General features: G+C 32.6%; 1 protein-coding gene across 1 annotated transcript in view; it reads left to right on the top strand.

Annotated features, from left to right (window-relative positions):
• Nucleotides 1-245: 245 nt before the first annotated feature.
• LOC131853467 (phosrestin-2-like) overlaps nt 246-16,621 on the top strand; it is a 41,099-nt gene continuing 24,723 nt past the window's right edge. Inside the window, exons 1-3 of the mRNA XM_059204361.1 lie at nt 246-322; nt 13,329-13,449; nt 16,274-16,421. Of these exons, the coding sequence (XP_059060344.1) occupies nt 246-322; nt 13,329-13,449; nt 16,274-16,421 (346 nt within the window). The remainder of the gene's footprint in view (nt 323-13,328; nt 13,450-16,273; nt 16,422-16,621) is intronic.

Below are 16,621 nucleotides of genomic sequence, written 5' to 3' on the forward strand. Positions count from 1 at the left end.
ACTAAAATAGCGAGCAAGTGGTCGGTCCACCTGATGGTAAGTGGTAACCGTTACCTATATTTAAATATAAACAGGACCATTGATATCACGTTATCATATGACGCATGTTATTCCCATGCTTCAATATCCTTTAATTTCACTGCCTCATCTCACCCTTGTGTGTGTGTGTGTTTGATAATTTATATACTCATTCAACAGAGTCTTGTGTCTTGTGTGACGATGTACCTGTGTGACCTGTGTCGAGAATGTCATCGACAGGTGTGTGTGTGTGTGCCCTGTTGGATAATAAGAAGTTGTATGGACAAGTTACTCTGACGTTCAGGTATGAACATTAGTCTCGTCTGTCTTAGCCTTTACACTTGAGAAAGGAGGGGGTTGCTAATAGTGGGGATTAGCTCTACTGCTTGCAATGTATCTGGAATCTGTGTCAAATCTTCGGAGTTAGATGAGCAGAGACGTCCCCTCCCCTGGAAACCATCGTGTTTAATTCCACGTTCAGAGGGAGAATTGTTAGCAATGTGGAGTATTGACTCCATCGCTAGTAATGTACATCGTCAGGTTGCCCCCCATCTGGTTACTCCTAGATACCAATATGAGAAATACCTGTTGAATTTATTATGATGTGCTAACTGACCAAACCTCATGTTCATCTTATCATCCTGCACTGGTGCTCCGTCAGAGTAAACCATTAGCGTAGGCGGATGCACTATACCTTTATCATACATTTAATAAAAAAGAAGTTTTGGTATTTATAAGGAAAGGGATAAATACTAAATTTTTCAGAACTGTATCTACCATACTTATATGATTGTAGAACGTATTTTGTTACACAAATAACTACCTATTTATTGTTTTGTTAGTTTTCTCCCTGATTTCGTCTGCTCCTGTATTATTTCATTAAGACTACACGTCACGAGCAGGGCACTATAAAAAATGTATACAAACTTAATAAACATATTTTTAATTGAGCAGTTACAACAAAATATAAATAAATAATTATCAATATAAAAGTAGCATGACACACTTACATAGTTTACTGGTACTGTATCTTGGATTAAACATCAGTTTAAGAGGAAGGTTTAAAATAAATTATGCAAATTATATGTAAAAATTCGCCGTTTTAAACGGGTAATCTTAACAAAATGCTGCCGCTTAAATACTAACTGTATTTAAGGAAGCCACAGTAATTTATATGTACGAGTATAAAGGGTGTGATGAATGAAGGGAGTAACAATCTGAAATACTGCGTATTCATGAACCTGAATAAGTTTCAGTGAGCAAATATAAATACAATATATATATAATAATAATAGGAATCCAGGACAAGTCACCAGTGCCATCCTGTAAGCATAGCATCTGCTACAGATACTAGAGAAATAATAGGATTACTTAAATACATACAAAATATGCATAGAAAATACCTAGATCAATATTATCCATCATACTCATGAATACAAATATTTGTACAGTGAAAGAATTTCTCAATTCAGTGCAGTGGTTTCAAAGTTTACTTTCCTCATCTCATAACAAAATCCTCCAATACTATTAATAATGTTAGTACAAATATGCCTATAATATAAACTTGGCAGATCATTTACAATAAAATCAGTGAAAGAGTAGGTAATATAAATACTAAATATTATTATGTTGCTATAGGTATTCTTCAATTTATTATTTTTCATGAATATCTCATCTTATAATTGTAAGATACTTATTTTACCGAATTAGATGTTATTTTGCGAAAGATCACTGAATATTTGTGGCATCAAAATTCACATATGCTAATTGTAGAAGATTTCAACAAAATAATATAAATTCAATAAGAAATAATTATAAGACTGTTTATGGAAATATATTTCAAAATTTTGAACTTAATAGGTTATGAAATGCTTAATTATATTATAATATGATACATTCTACGATTTGGTCAGGACATATAAAATTATTACGGTTTCTTCTCGTATTAAAAACAGCCTGTATAACACTTGAAGTATCTCCAAATGGACTATTTGTAGGTAGCGCGGTTCGTTGAAGAGGTAATCTCATAGAAATGATACCTGCCCTATTTTCCTGGAACGAACAAAGAAATATAAACGATGAAGTTTCTACGTTAATCATTATGGTTCAGGAGGATATGTAGGCCAATACCTATTGAAGTAACAGATGGCAATTTCCAACAACTAGTAAACTAAGTTATATTGAATGTTTTCATTCTATTAGAAGAAAAGAATATGCTTATTTTTATATATAATATGACACACAATATTTTCTGCAGCGCTATTGATTTTATTTTAGTAATTATATTATGTTTTTTATTTGCGTGAGGAACTTTTTTAGGTTGTAATGTTTGTTCTAAAGTCAAACACACGTTCCATTAAATTGGCATCCATTTATTTGTTACTAGCTACTTGCCCCGGCTTCGCCCGGGTGTACATGTATTATACATATAAACCTTCCTCTTGAATCACTCTATCTATTAAAGAAAACGCTTTAAAATCCGTTGCGTAGTTTTAAAGATTGAAGCATATATAGAGACGGACAAACAGCGACAGCTACTTTGTTTTATACTATGTAGTGATGATAATACCAGTTATACTATGTAATATTATATTATCTGTGGTTATACGAAAAAATAAGACGTTTAAACTTGCACTTTTAGAAATACGACTTTAAATGACCGTTAATGAATGAGAGTTAACTACAGAAAAAGGAGTCTATTTATTTTATTTACAATTGCCGACTTTGTGGACTATTCTAAGTTCGACTCTAAAAATAGATACTTTTATAAAACCTTTACAAAGCGCTGAAAAGTGTCTAACATTTATAGCTTGTCGGATTAACTTTTTAAACGTAAAATAAAATTTAGACTTGTATTAACAGAACAGTCGAACTGTCTAATCATGGAAGAGTAATTTATCCCTTTTTGTAATCACAAAACTTTACTAATGAGTGTCATATGGAGAATGTAATAATGATAGCTAAATGAAAAACACTGATGGAGCACCAGTAGATGATAAGAGAGAATTAAATCAGTCAGGTCAATTGCCCATCGTGATGTATTTAACATAAATCTAACGATTTCCGGGAATTATCACATAGAGGTACTCAATATGGTATACAGTGTTAACAATGATACTACTCAGGTCTCAGACGCCTCGAGAGAAATGAAACAAACGCTACACTGGTCTATATTTATATTAAAGCAGATGAGATTCATAAAAATAACCCAGTCATTATAATGTACAAACATACTACATATTAATTCCCATTATGAATATTCCTAACCCTGCGTCACTGCGGTTAAGTCCCAGTCTTGATATAAATGAAATGGCAAACGAGCTGTCGTTTCACTTGTTGCAAAATGTCCATCGGTTGACATGTGTTCGATGACACAATTACCTACTATTGCTATTAATACATAATTATGTTTTCTGTACCTAAATAATATCTGATTCTTCCAATACATAGGCGTCTGATCATCCGTATCTAATAGCGAGACGCCGAGAGGACGAGGCGCCTATCAAACTGTAATGTATAACCATATAAAAAAACCGTACCCAGATACACCGAACATCACGTCATCACGTGTGATGTGTTCATCATGAGTGATGATGATTGACTCATTGCCATTCTTTTGAAATAAGATGTAATGCCTTCGTACCCTGTAATTTCACTGCAATTATCACTCTTGAAACCGAAACGTAGCATAAAAAGTAGCTACTTGTCGTCACAATAGGTGAGACATAAGTAAGTACGCAGATGACTTTTTATAAAGTCACACCTCAATCCACTTTGACATAAAGTAGACTAAAATCGTATAATAATTTATATACAATCCCTCTGTCAGTCTTTATTTACAAACTTCGGGCGCCCATGACCCTGCTAAATAAATAGAAATGCTTGGTTAAATTCGCCATCGTTTATATTAATTTAGGCGGGAAAAGTGTTCCATCTTGCCTAATGGATATTGTTAGACTGCCGGCAACAGTAGGAAGATTACGTGAATATTTTAATACATTACCCGTATCCATATTCAGAATATTACAGTAGTAATGACCTAAAAAGAACCTTGATATGACCAATTCAATTTAGCGTAAAAGTTACGGGTCAGTGAGCAAGGCTATTAACTTGGTTCGTCTAGAAACTTTCTTTTATATACTAAAGATGTATATAGTAGATACAAGACTTTTAATAGTCATTGAACATGTATCTATTTATAGAACATACAAACTTACTATATTAACAAGTATATCTCGTACTGTGATAAAAATAATACAGGTGGGTGGGAGTATTAATAAATCATCCTTTCATAGTAATTTCGCTGTCCAATTCTGTTGAATGTGTAATATAATTAAAGACCTTTTTTGTATATTAAAAATAGTAAACCCCATATATATCTATATATATCCCATATTATTATATAATAGAAGTATGTAATATTATCCGGTAGTATGTAATATTATGGGCCGGGTCATTGGGCTCCCTAAAATATGGTTGAGCGCAGTGATAGCTGGCTCATACGTCATACTCGTGAACGAGTGCTGCTTGTAGGGACTGGTCTGCTTTAATCACTACGTCTGTTTTAATCTTATTGTGTACTTAATATCATTAAAGCTATAATTAAAGCTAATAAATAAATGCTTGCTGGTGGTTTGTATTCGTACGTTTCAAATTGGAAATGTAAAATTATAATGATTATTTAAAAGAGCAACACACAAGTTTCTTGCTCGTTCTCCTTGTGATGAGTCAATTTTCCGAATGAGCGGTAGATTATAAGAATGATAACTATGACTATTCAAAAATGTTTAAATTAAGTCTTATCTGTGACAGTAGTATTTATGAGTGATAAAGAGTATGTAATATGAGTGATATTATAGAATCTTAATCACTCATATATACCTTGTGTGTATTTCATTCGTTTGGTTTTTATTTGTCAAATAAGCTAACAAGTTGGTCGGTTATCTGAGAGATCTAAATTGAAGTTGAATCAGAAACTCAATTTAGTACTTCTATTCCGATCAAATAAGAATCCGGCTTTAAGTAACTGAATAGATTAGATCATAAAATTGATTACTTACGTTTTTTGATGTTACATTTTGTGAAAAGCCGAAAGAAAGACCGTTTAATCGTACCAATATATTTCAATCCGTTTCAATGTACCAACTTTCAAAAAGCGCATGTTATGGTGTATAATTGCATATTTTATTTGATTTAATTTCATTTAATTCAGTCTATATTGCCCATATTATAAATACCTTACACACTAACATATATATGAAATAATAATACAATAAAAAATCAATAAATAAAAGACCAGTAGTCCTCCTTCATGAAGGTGAGCAATATGTTGGTGGGGAGCCGGACCATAAACGCCTTGAAACTCGACTTAAGAGGCGTCACCCTCAATGCCAGGTTACTTCTGGTCCGTATGTAGTCGACTGCTGTCGACTACATACGGACCAGATCGACTGCATATGCGGTATACTCTATAAATAAACAATTCAAGAAATTACTAATACCAATGCAAAGAAATAACTTTTCATTCTTACCCTCTAATACGGTGTGATGTTTGTATTATAGCCTTCTTTCTTGATACCTTAATGCATCAGGCATATAAAAAGTATTAAATAAAATTTGATAAGAAATTCGATATTCGCGGCGTAACACACGGCCCCATCTTTCGATTGTTGTGGGTAATAATAATAATACAAGCATTTTTTACTAATGGTTATTACTTACAAATAGTTATATGCATGATCCATACTAATCTCATTAGTAAATGATATTTTTTTAATTACATTATAGATAGTTACACAGAATATCTATTTAATATTTTTGTATCTTACGTGATTTACTACAGAGGGTGAAGGAAAAATCCCAGATATTGAATACAGTAGAAAATAGACGAGGAAAAATGTTAGGACACTTGATACGGCACGATGAGTTTATGAAAATTATTATTGAGGGAAAATAGAAGGAAAGAGGGGGAGGGAGCGAAGGCACAACTACATCAAGCAAAGTAAAGACAAAATTGGAGCCGTTTCGTATCAACATTTAAAGAAAATTATGGAAGATCGTGGAAAGTTGCAAGAGCTCCACCGATAAGAGCGTGGCTCTTAAGCTATGTATATTATTGGGAAGTTTCAGAAATGATATGTCGATACAGTAGTACATTTAGTTTATTCCTTTCTTCAAATTACACTCCACATAAATTGCGTCGCTGTACATTCACGACTGGTCGTCTCGGTCGCCTCGAACAAAGAGAGCAGCCCGCTCCTTCCTTGTTCCCGGCCTCTTTATTCTATTCCTATTGGTGGCGGCATAATCGTGACGCCACCAACTTCACGTACTTACTATGGCTTTTAATGAATGAAATGTAAGTAACAAATTAGTCAACCGAGTGTTCTTTAGGTATTGAAGCTAACAGCTCGGCCATCCTGTTCGAAGCGAGTCCCTGCGCGCCATTACGACCAGGCATGTTTATGATCAGCATAAATTGAACAATTATGTAATGTTTATTATTTACAACAATAACGCTAACATACTCAAAACGTCACTATACGAAAATTAATATAAACTGAAACATTTATAAACAATTATATAATAGAATAACAAAGATATTATTTTCCTTAATAATAATAACAACCTTTTATTTGCAAATATGGATAATCAATAAGGTGTTACAACAGTTTTGCTATATATTTCGTTTATATTATCTCATGAGGTGTGCCAATTTAATTGGTAAGTTCATACAACATTCAAAAGAACAACTATTTCCCTTTTTTATATGGTAATGATAATCTTTATTAACAAATATATAATAATTTATTATATTTAGCCCTGACTTTCGAATTAGGTAAATCTTGCCACAAAAGCCAGTATGTTGGAGGGGGAACCTCCAACACACTAGACACATTTTAAACATCTTAGTAAATCGTTAAATGTCTTTATATTTATATTGATTTCTACAGATCTAACCATATAAAATACCTAATGTAAAATTAAAAATGATCAATGTAACAAATAAGAAATACAGACCCAACACAAATACCCCTGAACAGTCACAACAATTCGCTCGTCAAAAGAACGAGCAAGTAACCTGCGCTTTGCTTTTTCAAACAATTGCTCAGCATCACATATTTATGATCTTGTGCGAATACAAACTTTCAAATAGCAAGATTGTCATAATTAACATTTTAATTAGTTCGGTATACCTATTTTGTAGTTGTTTAACGTCAAATAACTGTCTCTTTAATACAGTCATGAAAATTAGTTAACAGTTATCATGTAAATCGTCACATGTTTTCAAGATTCCTGAAATATGCTTAGTAATTGTAGTTTGTTTAAAATATACATAATAATAATAAAATATACAAAGATATAATTCTCTCATCCAATAGACATATTATATTTTTCAGTCCATCCGCAATTCCGTATACATAGATGTGTACCCATGGAAAGTCAACGATTCATTCAATCCATTGTCAAGGAATTACCGTAATACTAATAGATCATTAGTCGTCGGCACTAGGTTACATTGATCTGCACACGATTGATAAATTGTAAGAGTTTGCGAAAATTTGTAGAAGATTAAATAACAAAACAAACTAGAACCTAATAAAGTAATAAACCTATAACATTTTTTTTTTAATATATACATAGTTATATGAAGTGTCACGTTATATACATAGTTATACGCAAAGTGGAGTCTATATACAAAAATGCATATATCAGACATTTGTGGGGTTCATGAACTTTAGAAATAATATATTAATGAAAGAGGTTAGAGCAATTTTAAAAGATACCAACATTCCATGGATACACCACCGTGAGGACACCTGGTCCATCGTGTGGCAGTGAGGGTTTCTCCGAGCAGTTAGAGACCCCTTTGTCGACGGATACGTCAACACCCTCAACCCTCGCGACTCTTTTTTTTTTTTGCCCAACCAAATCAGGTAGGAACCTGCCAATGCAAGTTTACACATTCCAGTATAGAACTCACTATAGTTCTATACAGGCCAAGATCTTTTGGAAGATCGTCGTGAGATTTCTGGTTTACTTCTCATTTCCACCATAACTATAGATTAACCGCATAGTCATATTTCGTTAATTCGATTATTAGTTCTTAATATTTATTTGTTCTTATTACATGTTTCACTCGTATTTGTTTTCCATAACACAGGGAGCTCTACCAGTATTATACGTTTAGTTTCTTGAATAAATAATTTAATTGTATTGAAAAGAGAATTATTTAATGGATTAGATTTTCTACACTAATTGAAAAAGCATATTTATTAATTTTTAAACAAAAGTCTCAGAGAAAGATCATCTATAATATATCGAAAGTCGTCTGAAAATCCGCGAGATAGGTACAACTTAGTATTTATGTCATTTAAGATATTTATTCAAACTGAAGAATGTTTATGAATGGTAATTTCCTCAAAATTGGCAAAATAAAATTCCAGATTACTAATAGCACGAACAGTGGAAAATATTGCAAATATTTTTTTTTTTGTTCTACGGTAAAAAATAATGAATAGATTTCCATTTAAGGGATTATTTCTAACTTAAAAGGACTTAAAGGTATGGCAGAATATAAGCAGCGCGTAAACGTTGCTTTACTTAAATAACTATTTAAGTGGTGAGACCTAGTAACTTAGATAATATTCCTATTACAGCTGATACTTATGAGTAACTAGTCAATTTTAGTTTCGAGATATGACATTTGAATAAAAATATTTACGAAATCATACTGTCGGGAATAATTCTGTGTTTTTTCGCTAGATGGCGCTAATTGTACTTTTGTTTAATACAGTTTCCTAGATTCAGCGGTGTTTCATTTTATAATAAGAAAAATCAGTAATTTAGGTAGTTTAAGTCAGATTCAACAGATCGATATTACAATCGATTATTCATGTGCTTTGTTTAATTATTTCTGTAGTAACTTAGAATGTGATAATAATTCATTTAATGATTTAAACGAGATCCAAAAAAATATTGAAAACTAATGGTAACCATTGATATCACGACGACTCTCTTTACCAACATTAAAACAATTTATTACAATTATAGGTATAGGGTATATGGTTTATAGAAATTATTTAAATAATCCCGTCTTTGTTTAAGAATGATCATATCATTATAAACCACATACATTACACGTCACTCAAGTTCAGTGTAACAGCTTAGGTATTACAAAACATTAATAGTCAATTTCCGGTTATTAACAGTTAACCGTAGGACAGTTTCGCTACTAAAAGATTGTCCTCCCAATCCAATTATTAATTACAAGAAGATATTATTCAGTAACGTATTCGTAACATACCTACTGCAAGCGCTAAACAAATTCTACAGAGGACTTGTCTTGTTCAATTTGGTTAACACCCAAGTTGTCGTAAATATAACAAATAGATTTGTTTTTGTGATATTAACATAGAATAGGTTATCTATCTACTAACCCTTTATATATTAGTACATATACCCTTTAACCAGGGTTTGTATTAAAATATTGTAATTTATATTATAATATTACTTGTTTATGCATATGCAATGACTGAGTACCTGGTGAACGTAACTTTTAAATGACGAGCTGGATTTGATGCCGTGGTTTCTTTAGCTACGCCTTCCTTCGGTTCATCGCAGCGCTGCCCAACGGCGATGTACTTCGCCGATACAAAATAGGACCATGAGGCTACACGATTACTCCTTTACTAGGACCCTTTAATCACCTGGGCACTCCTGGGTAAAATCTAGGCCTCCCGCCTCGGCACTCCTGGGTCAACCCTGGCCCTCTCGCCTGGGCACTCCTGGGTACCCTGGCCCTTTCGCTTTGGTACTCCTGGGTCAACCCTGATCACCTGGACCCTGTCCCTGTCACCTGGGCTCTCCTGGGTCATTATCGTATCCACCAACTACCTCATCGATTTGCTTGGATTTTCCAATGGACAATTCGTCTTGTTCCATCACTGAAACTTAAAAGTTTAATCCATTATACACTGTTTCGCATACAATATACACATATATAACCACTTAAGTATGAACCAGTCTTCCTCTTCGTTTTAGCGGGTCTACTATGCAGTTAAACATTATTTATGAAAACTCATATGGTAGCAATAGCAAAAGTCTATACAATATACCAGTACACAATATAACGGTCCAATTGAATATACCATAAGTATGTTTAAAATATATATTGCATAGTAATACATCAATTTTGATACAAACTGTAATTATGTTTGAGGAATTATTTCGTCCATATTCCATTTAATTTAGTTAAGTCCATATTCAAAGTAATACCAGCACTAAGAGATATATACACTAATAATATTTGTGCCATCTAATTGGACGTTGTTACTACGCCCAATGGATTGATGCATTTTTTTAATTTGAAATATAAAACTATATAACAAAACTTCTATTGTCGCAGTTTACTCGCAGAATAGTCTAACACAAGACTTTCGAGTCGATCCGTCTAAATTCCATCACTAATAAAGAAGGTCGTAACGCTCCCAGTAGCAGTGATCAGACTTCCATTTTCAACATACGTGGTCTCAAACATGCTCAAATAGCAAAATTATACACAAAATAATATAGGCCTATTAAGTAATGAATCACAGACTGTTATATTGACAAATCACGGTCTATTTCGTACACAAATATTTTCTATTGCCGTTTAGTGTGTCAATAATTTATTTATTTATTTGCACACAAAATAAAATTACTACCATTACAAGAATTTTCCAAAAGCCTGCAATTAGTATAATACTGGATTGTAGACCCATACCACAATATACCTAGAACTTACATTCAATACGGTAAATAACGTTAAATAATCAAATGTATATGGAAAATAAATAATATAGGAGTACTGCAACGCAATTAATAATTTTTGGTAGTTTATGTTGTCTTTTACATAAAAGGCTCAAATTGAAACATTCCACATATACATATATTGTAATCTGCAAATTGGCAATCCCAGATATATATCCCAGTCTTTAATCAATGTCTGAACATTTTGAATTATATGTGTACCATACAATAATATAGCTCCATATCTGAATTATATTCAATATAGCGTCGCGTGTGTAGTAAATGCAAATAAACTTTATCGGAAGAATGCTGCCGAATATGTGTGGTAGATGTAGTAATGACGACAGTAAAACGATAACTGCACTTGACAATGTTGTCATATGGTCCCGAAAGTTTAGCTTGTTCTCGAAAAGCACGGCCAAATCATTTGAGAGGCAATGACTCGCAAGAATCCTATCTTTAAGGGCATAGACATATTCGAATTTATATATATTTTTAAATGTTTTAACAAATTATATCACGTATGTTAACTGTATAAAATTACGAACACATCAATGAGAAAGTGAATTAAATATTAAGGAGGAATAACAATATGATAGTTCGGTTGATGGAATGAACAGTGTGTTAAAGCCACACAATCGTTATCCTATCATATCAATTCTAATCGCGTTCAACAGGTACTTCTTATTATTTTTGTACCTTAAAATTTATAAACATTATTATTGCTTCTATTGATATTAACAAAATCCATTGTGCCCATTACAAGACACCGCGATATATATTTCATATATGTATATATTCAATTACCACAACCCGCATGATGGCGGGCGAACTACTTTCCAGGGAGTCCTGGTATCCTGTCGGAACCGGCCATCGCCGCATCTTAGACGTTATTATTATTTTATTTATTTAATAACATATTACAATGTGTTAGCATTTGTACAGTTTTTACTACTAATAAATTTATCAACACTATAAAATTACTGTTCCAAAAGTAAAGAACGCAACCTACCGTCATAAAGTTTCCCATTGTGTACCATCTTTAAGATATTCACAATATTAAAGGACGATTGTATAATGCTATAGGGTAGTCCATCTACGAGTATTTGCCGTATGTTTCTAGCGGTTTTCACAAATATCATTACTAAGAAGGCTCTTTAAAAAAAAATATACTTTATTTTCAGGCTGGTTCACTTGACCCGAAAGTATAAATTATGATTTAGAGTGCATAACTTTTTAGAATTGAGATTTACGGTACAACGCATTTGCATGCCATAGAATAGCCCTGGTAAGATCCAAACGTAACCATCCCTGTACGTCCATAAACTGATACTATATCATGCAATCGCAAATAGCCAAATAATGAATTTAAAAATAAAATTATAAAAGTCATATTTGGAACGTCACGCATGGAACATTGATATTATTTCGTTTTGCTGTTATACATTTGTTTTTTCACTTCTCGAACATTCCGTGGCGTCACTATTGAATTCAGTGTACAATAAATTCTAACCATTTCTTTTCTTATGGAGAAAGAAAATAAAAATGTTACTTGCATTTGTAGGCGTGGCAAGAATCCAATATAGATCTTGTTGATCCCAATTCTGAAACTATTGGGAAGTTTCAGAAATGATATGTCGATACAGTAGTACATTTAGTTTATTCCTTTCTTCAAATTACACTCCACATAAATTGCGTCGCTGTACATTCACGACTGGTCGTCTCGGTCGCCTCGAACAAAGAGAGCAGCCCGCTCCTTCCTTGTTCCCGGCCTCTTTATCTCTATTCCTATTGGTGGCGGCATAATCGTGACGCCACCAACTTCACGTGACTTACTATGGCTTTTAATGAATGAAATGTAAGTAACAAATTAGTCAACCGAGTGTTCTTTAGGTATTGAAGCTAACAATATGTAACGTATTTTAGAATGTTTACGTAGGTAGTACAGAGAAAAATATTGGTAAACAGAGTTATCAAAAAAGGAATATTTACTCACACGTTTTCATTGCAGTGCAACTGAAAATATACTGTCCATAATTTCTACTTAATTTGGCGCTGTGTATTTTTCCCAGACGTTTATATCTTTATTCTATCTATCGAATATATATTATATTGATCATTTATTATCTACTAGTTGACCCACGTAACATCGTGTGTGTCACGTTCTTCCCATTTTTGCAACATTCTTCAATGCTTCCCCCCTCTTATTGGTTGCAACGAGATGTTATATACCCTCTTCCTTGATAAATGGGCTATCAATAGTCAAATATTTATTCAATTCGCACCGGTAGTTTCTGAGTTGTTAAACTTTTCGTGTTAACGTTCAAACAAACAATCTCTTGCTTTATATATTAGTATGAATATAAACATCCATAGATATTTCATTTCACTATCCCATATAGCGGAATATACATATGTATTAAATGTCTAATCAGAATTGGGGACAGTTTCCTTTTCCTATAACATTTGGCATCATACCAAATGAACAATGTGGATTTATCAATACATATTTTTCCCAGATATGGCCGTGAAGACGAAGAGGTTATGGGACTCAAATTCTGCAACGAAGCTATAATGAGTTTGGCACAAATATGGCCTATACACTGCAACCACGAACGGGAACCTAACACTCAACTTCAGGTAAGTAAAAATACGTACTAAATATCTACCACTTCTATCTACGTAAGGCTCCTTTCTAACATAATTGGCTTTTATCCCATTGTTTAAGTTCGACGCATTATATCATCATCTTCTCCCTTTCCATCCATCCACGTTCAGGTTAAATGAAAATCACTTTCTTTAAGAAATGAATCTCGCTCCTTCGCTTAACATGCCCATAGCAAGTCATTTTATTACCTTGTAATAATAATAATAACTGGCGCAACTTTTAAACTTCCTCGTATGTACACTTTATTTATTCTGTCATTCTTGGTTATTCCACACATCCATCTCAACAATCGCATTTCTGTCACATTCACACACCTTTTATACATCCCACTAACGGCCCAACATTCAGATCCACGCAAAAGGTTGATGAATATAATTGATTAACTGATATTAAATTCTGATAATATGTATATATATTGAAATAAATTTCATTATAATATAGTAAGTTATACGCAAACCTATAAAACTTGTTACTACAGTTTTACGTACTTTACTGACTATCGTATCCTTACTTCTGTATTACTATCTTTACTGTAATAGTGGCAGTAAAAACTTATATTAAGAAAGTGTTCTAAGTTCTGCTTGCTATCTAGTGTGATAAAGTTTATCTTTACTAGGTTGAGAAGACTCTCAACTTTCTTATTGCTTTAATAAAGTAACAGTGTTCATATTAAAATAAAAATAAAAACATGCATCAATCGTGTTACAAATTGGTATGAAATCAACACAAAGGCATGCTGATAGCTGCTAAGAAAGAATCCTGGATATTAGTGCAAATTTATAGAATATATAATAACATAAACATAATAAACATACAGAATTTTTTGTAAATTAATTGTAATGACAAACTAGCACACGGCTAACTGACGGTAATCGGTAACCGTCACCTATTGTATCGTATACGGACACGAACACGAGTACGGATATCACGTTATCACGTGATGCTTTTCCATTTAAGAGGACTAATATGTCAAGCTTTTAAACTGTAATTTTACAGCCTAATTGCAGATTACAACCATACAACCGAAACAGTTCGACAGCTTACATCCCAAGTTGGCAGCTGAAATAGGTGAGATAGAGGTGCTCATGTAGACAACTTTTTAGAGCATACCTCTTGTTATAGAGAATAATCCATTGAGGTTTATTCTCTATATATGAATATATGAAGATAGATGTTTTCGAGGAAAACGATAGAAAATTTAGAAATAATAATAATGATAATAAATAAATAATCCTGGACAATTAACACATACAATTCCACTGTAAGGAGAGCTTGTGTTATGCTTGCTGGACAACTGATATAAATACTTAAATTTTTTTTTAAATATGTACATAATATACATAGAAAACACCCAGATCGATACAAACAATTATATTCATGAATATAAATGTTTGTACTGTGCGAGGAATCGAACCCGCGAAATCGGAAGTAAAGCGGTGTGTTAAATCGCTATACCTCCGAGGCCGAGAAATAATTAAAAGCATAATAATAATTACAATAATAATTTTGCAATAGAAATATAATGAGAAATATAATAAAAGGTATTTATAAAGATATTCATAATGAAATGAAATATATAAAGGTATCTAGGACGTGCTACAGTACCTATTACGAAACAGTTTCTGTAATTTATGTTTTACTGGAAAAGTTATTCATCGTACTCAGAGATTTCACATTAATGTAACCATGATAAGAACCTTTGTACAGTATTTCAGGCGTCTAGTTAATTATAGTTAAGATGTTGGCAGTTAATTAACAGTTTCTACTTAAACATGAATTCAATATCTAATTATATAGTAAATTAATATAACAAAACGCTGAATAACTAATTAAAAGTATATTGTCGTAAATGTTTTACAATAATATTTTTAATTAGTACATATTTATTCAATATCTAGAGTTGGCAACGCGCACGTAACACGTTTTAGGCGTTCATATGTTACGGTAACCATTTCCCATCAGATAGGCCATATGCTCATTTGCCACCATCGTAGTATAAAAAAATGTCTTACCTAGGGCCTGTTTATTAGTGTTGATACCATTATATCTCATTTCAATTAAATACATTAAAGTTAAAAGCCTCGTTGCTAAATAGTATTCTAGTTTCCCTTCTTAGACCCTAAAGTTCAAATCTGCAGAGCACCAAAATATTGTTTTTGTCAATGTACGTTTCCAACTTATATTTGGAAAGAGAGATAATGATGAAATTGATACGAAATAATGGTACGATACGTTGAATTCAAATATATCGAGCAAAATGTCTGTATATAAAGTTTTACGTTTAACACGACCTGAAAAGCTGATAATGTCACATATATTATACTACCGGGACTTTGGGATAACATTCGTAATGGTGTATGTATATGTATAACAGTAATGATGATGATATGAATACATTTAATTAACCTCACTCTTAACATATCAATTATTATTATATATTATTTCGCTGTTGGTTAGTAAAATAAATGAAAAGAACGAAATAAATGCCCTGAATCAATCACACAGCATCATCTATTCCTAAGATAAGAAAATCTTGTGTTATGGGCACTAAACAACTTACAGAAATACTTTTTTTTAATCAATGCAAATCTAAATGTTTTTGCCATAAGAATACAATAATACATATTTTTAATACTTACATAATATACGTAAATAGTCATAGACCAAACAAATATAAACAAGAATACAAACGTTTGTACCGTGCAAGGAATCGAACCAGCGGCCATCGGAAGTACGGCAGTGTGCTAAATCGCCAAACTATCAAGGCCCAATACTACAATTATATTTATTTTCTAGGATGCTCTTATAAAGCGGCTGGGACCGAACACCTATCCGTTTCATTTGGAACTAACTCCACTGGCGCCACCCAGCGTGCAGTTAGTACCAGCAAAGCAGTACAGCGGAGCACCCATTGGGACTTCCTATGATGTTCGAGCTTTTGTTGGTACGTATAATAATATTTAAACAAATTATTATAAAATATTACTAAATTAATTATCTGTATCATTTATAAACTAATAGAGACACAACATCTTATTCGTCCGGAATGGTTGTTACGGGTTTTATATAAGCAAGCTTCTGTTATGAGTATTAAACAAGAGTTATTTTTGTAGATATATACATAATAATAATATTTCAGGACAA

The sequence above is a fragment of the Achroia grisella genome, unplaced genomic scaffold (genome assembly GCF_030625045.1).
Source record: "Achroia grisella isolate CSIRO2021 unplaced genomic scaffold, CSIRO_AGI_Agris_v1 utg902, whole genome shotgun sequence".
In the NCBI taxonomy this organism is placed as follows: Eukaryota; Metazoa; Arthropoda; class Insecta; order Lepidoptera; family Pyralidae; genus Achroia; species Achroia grisella.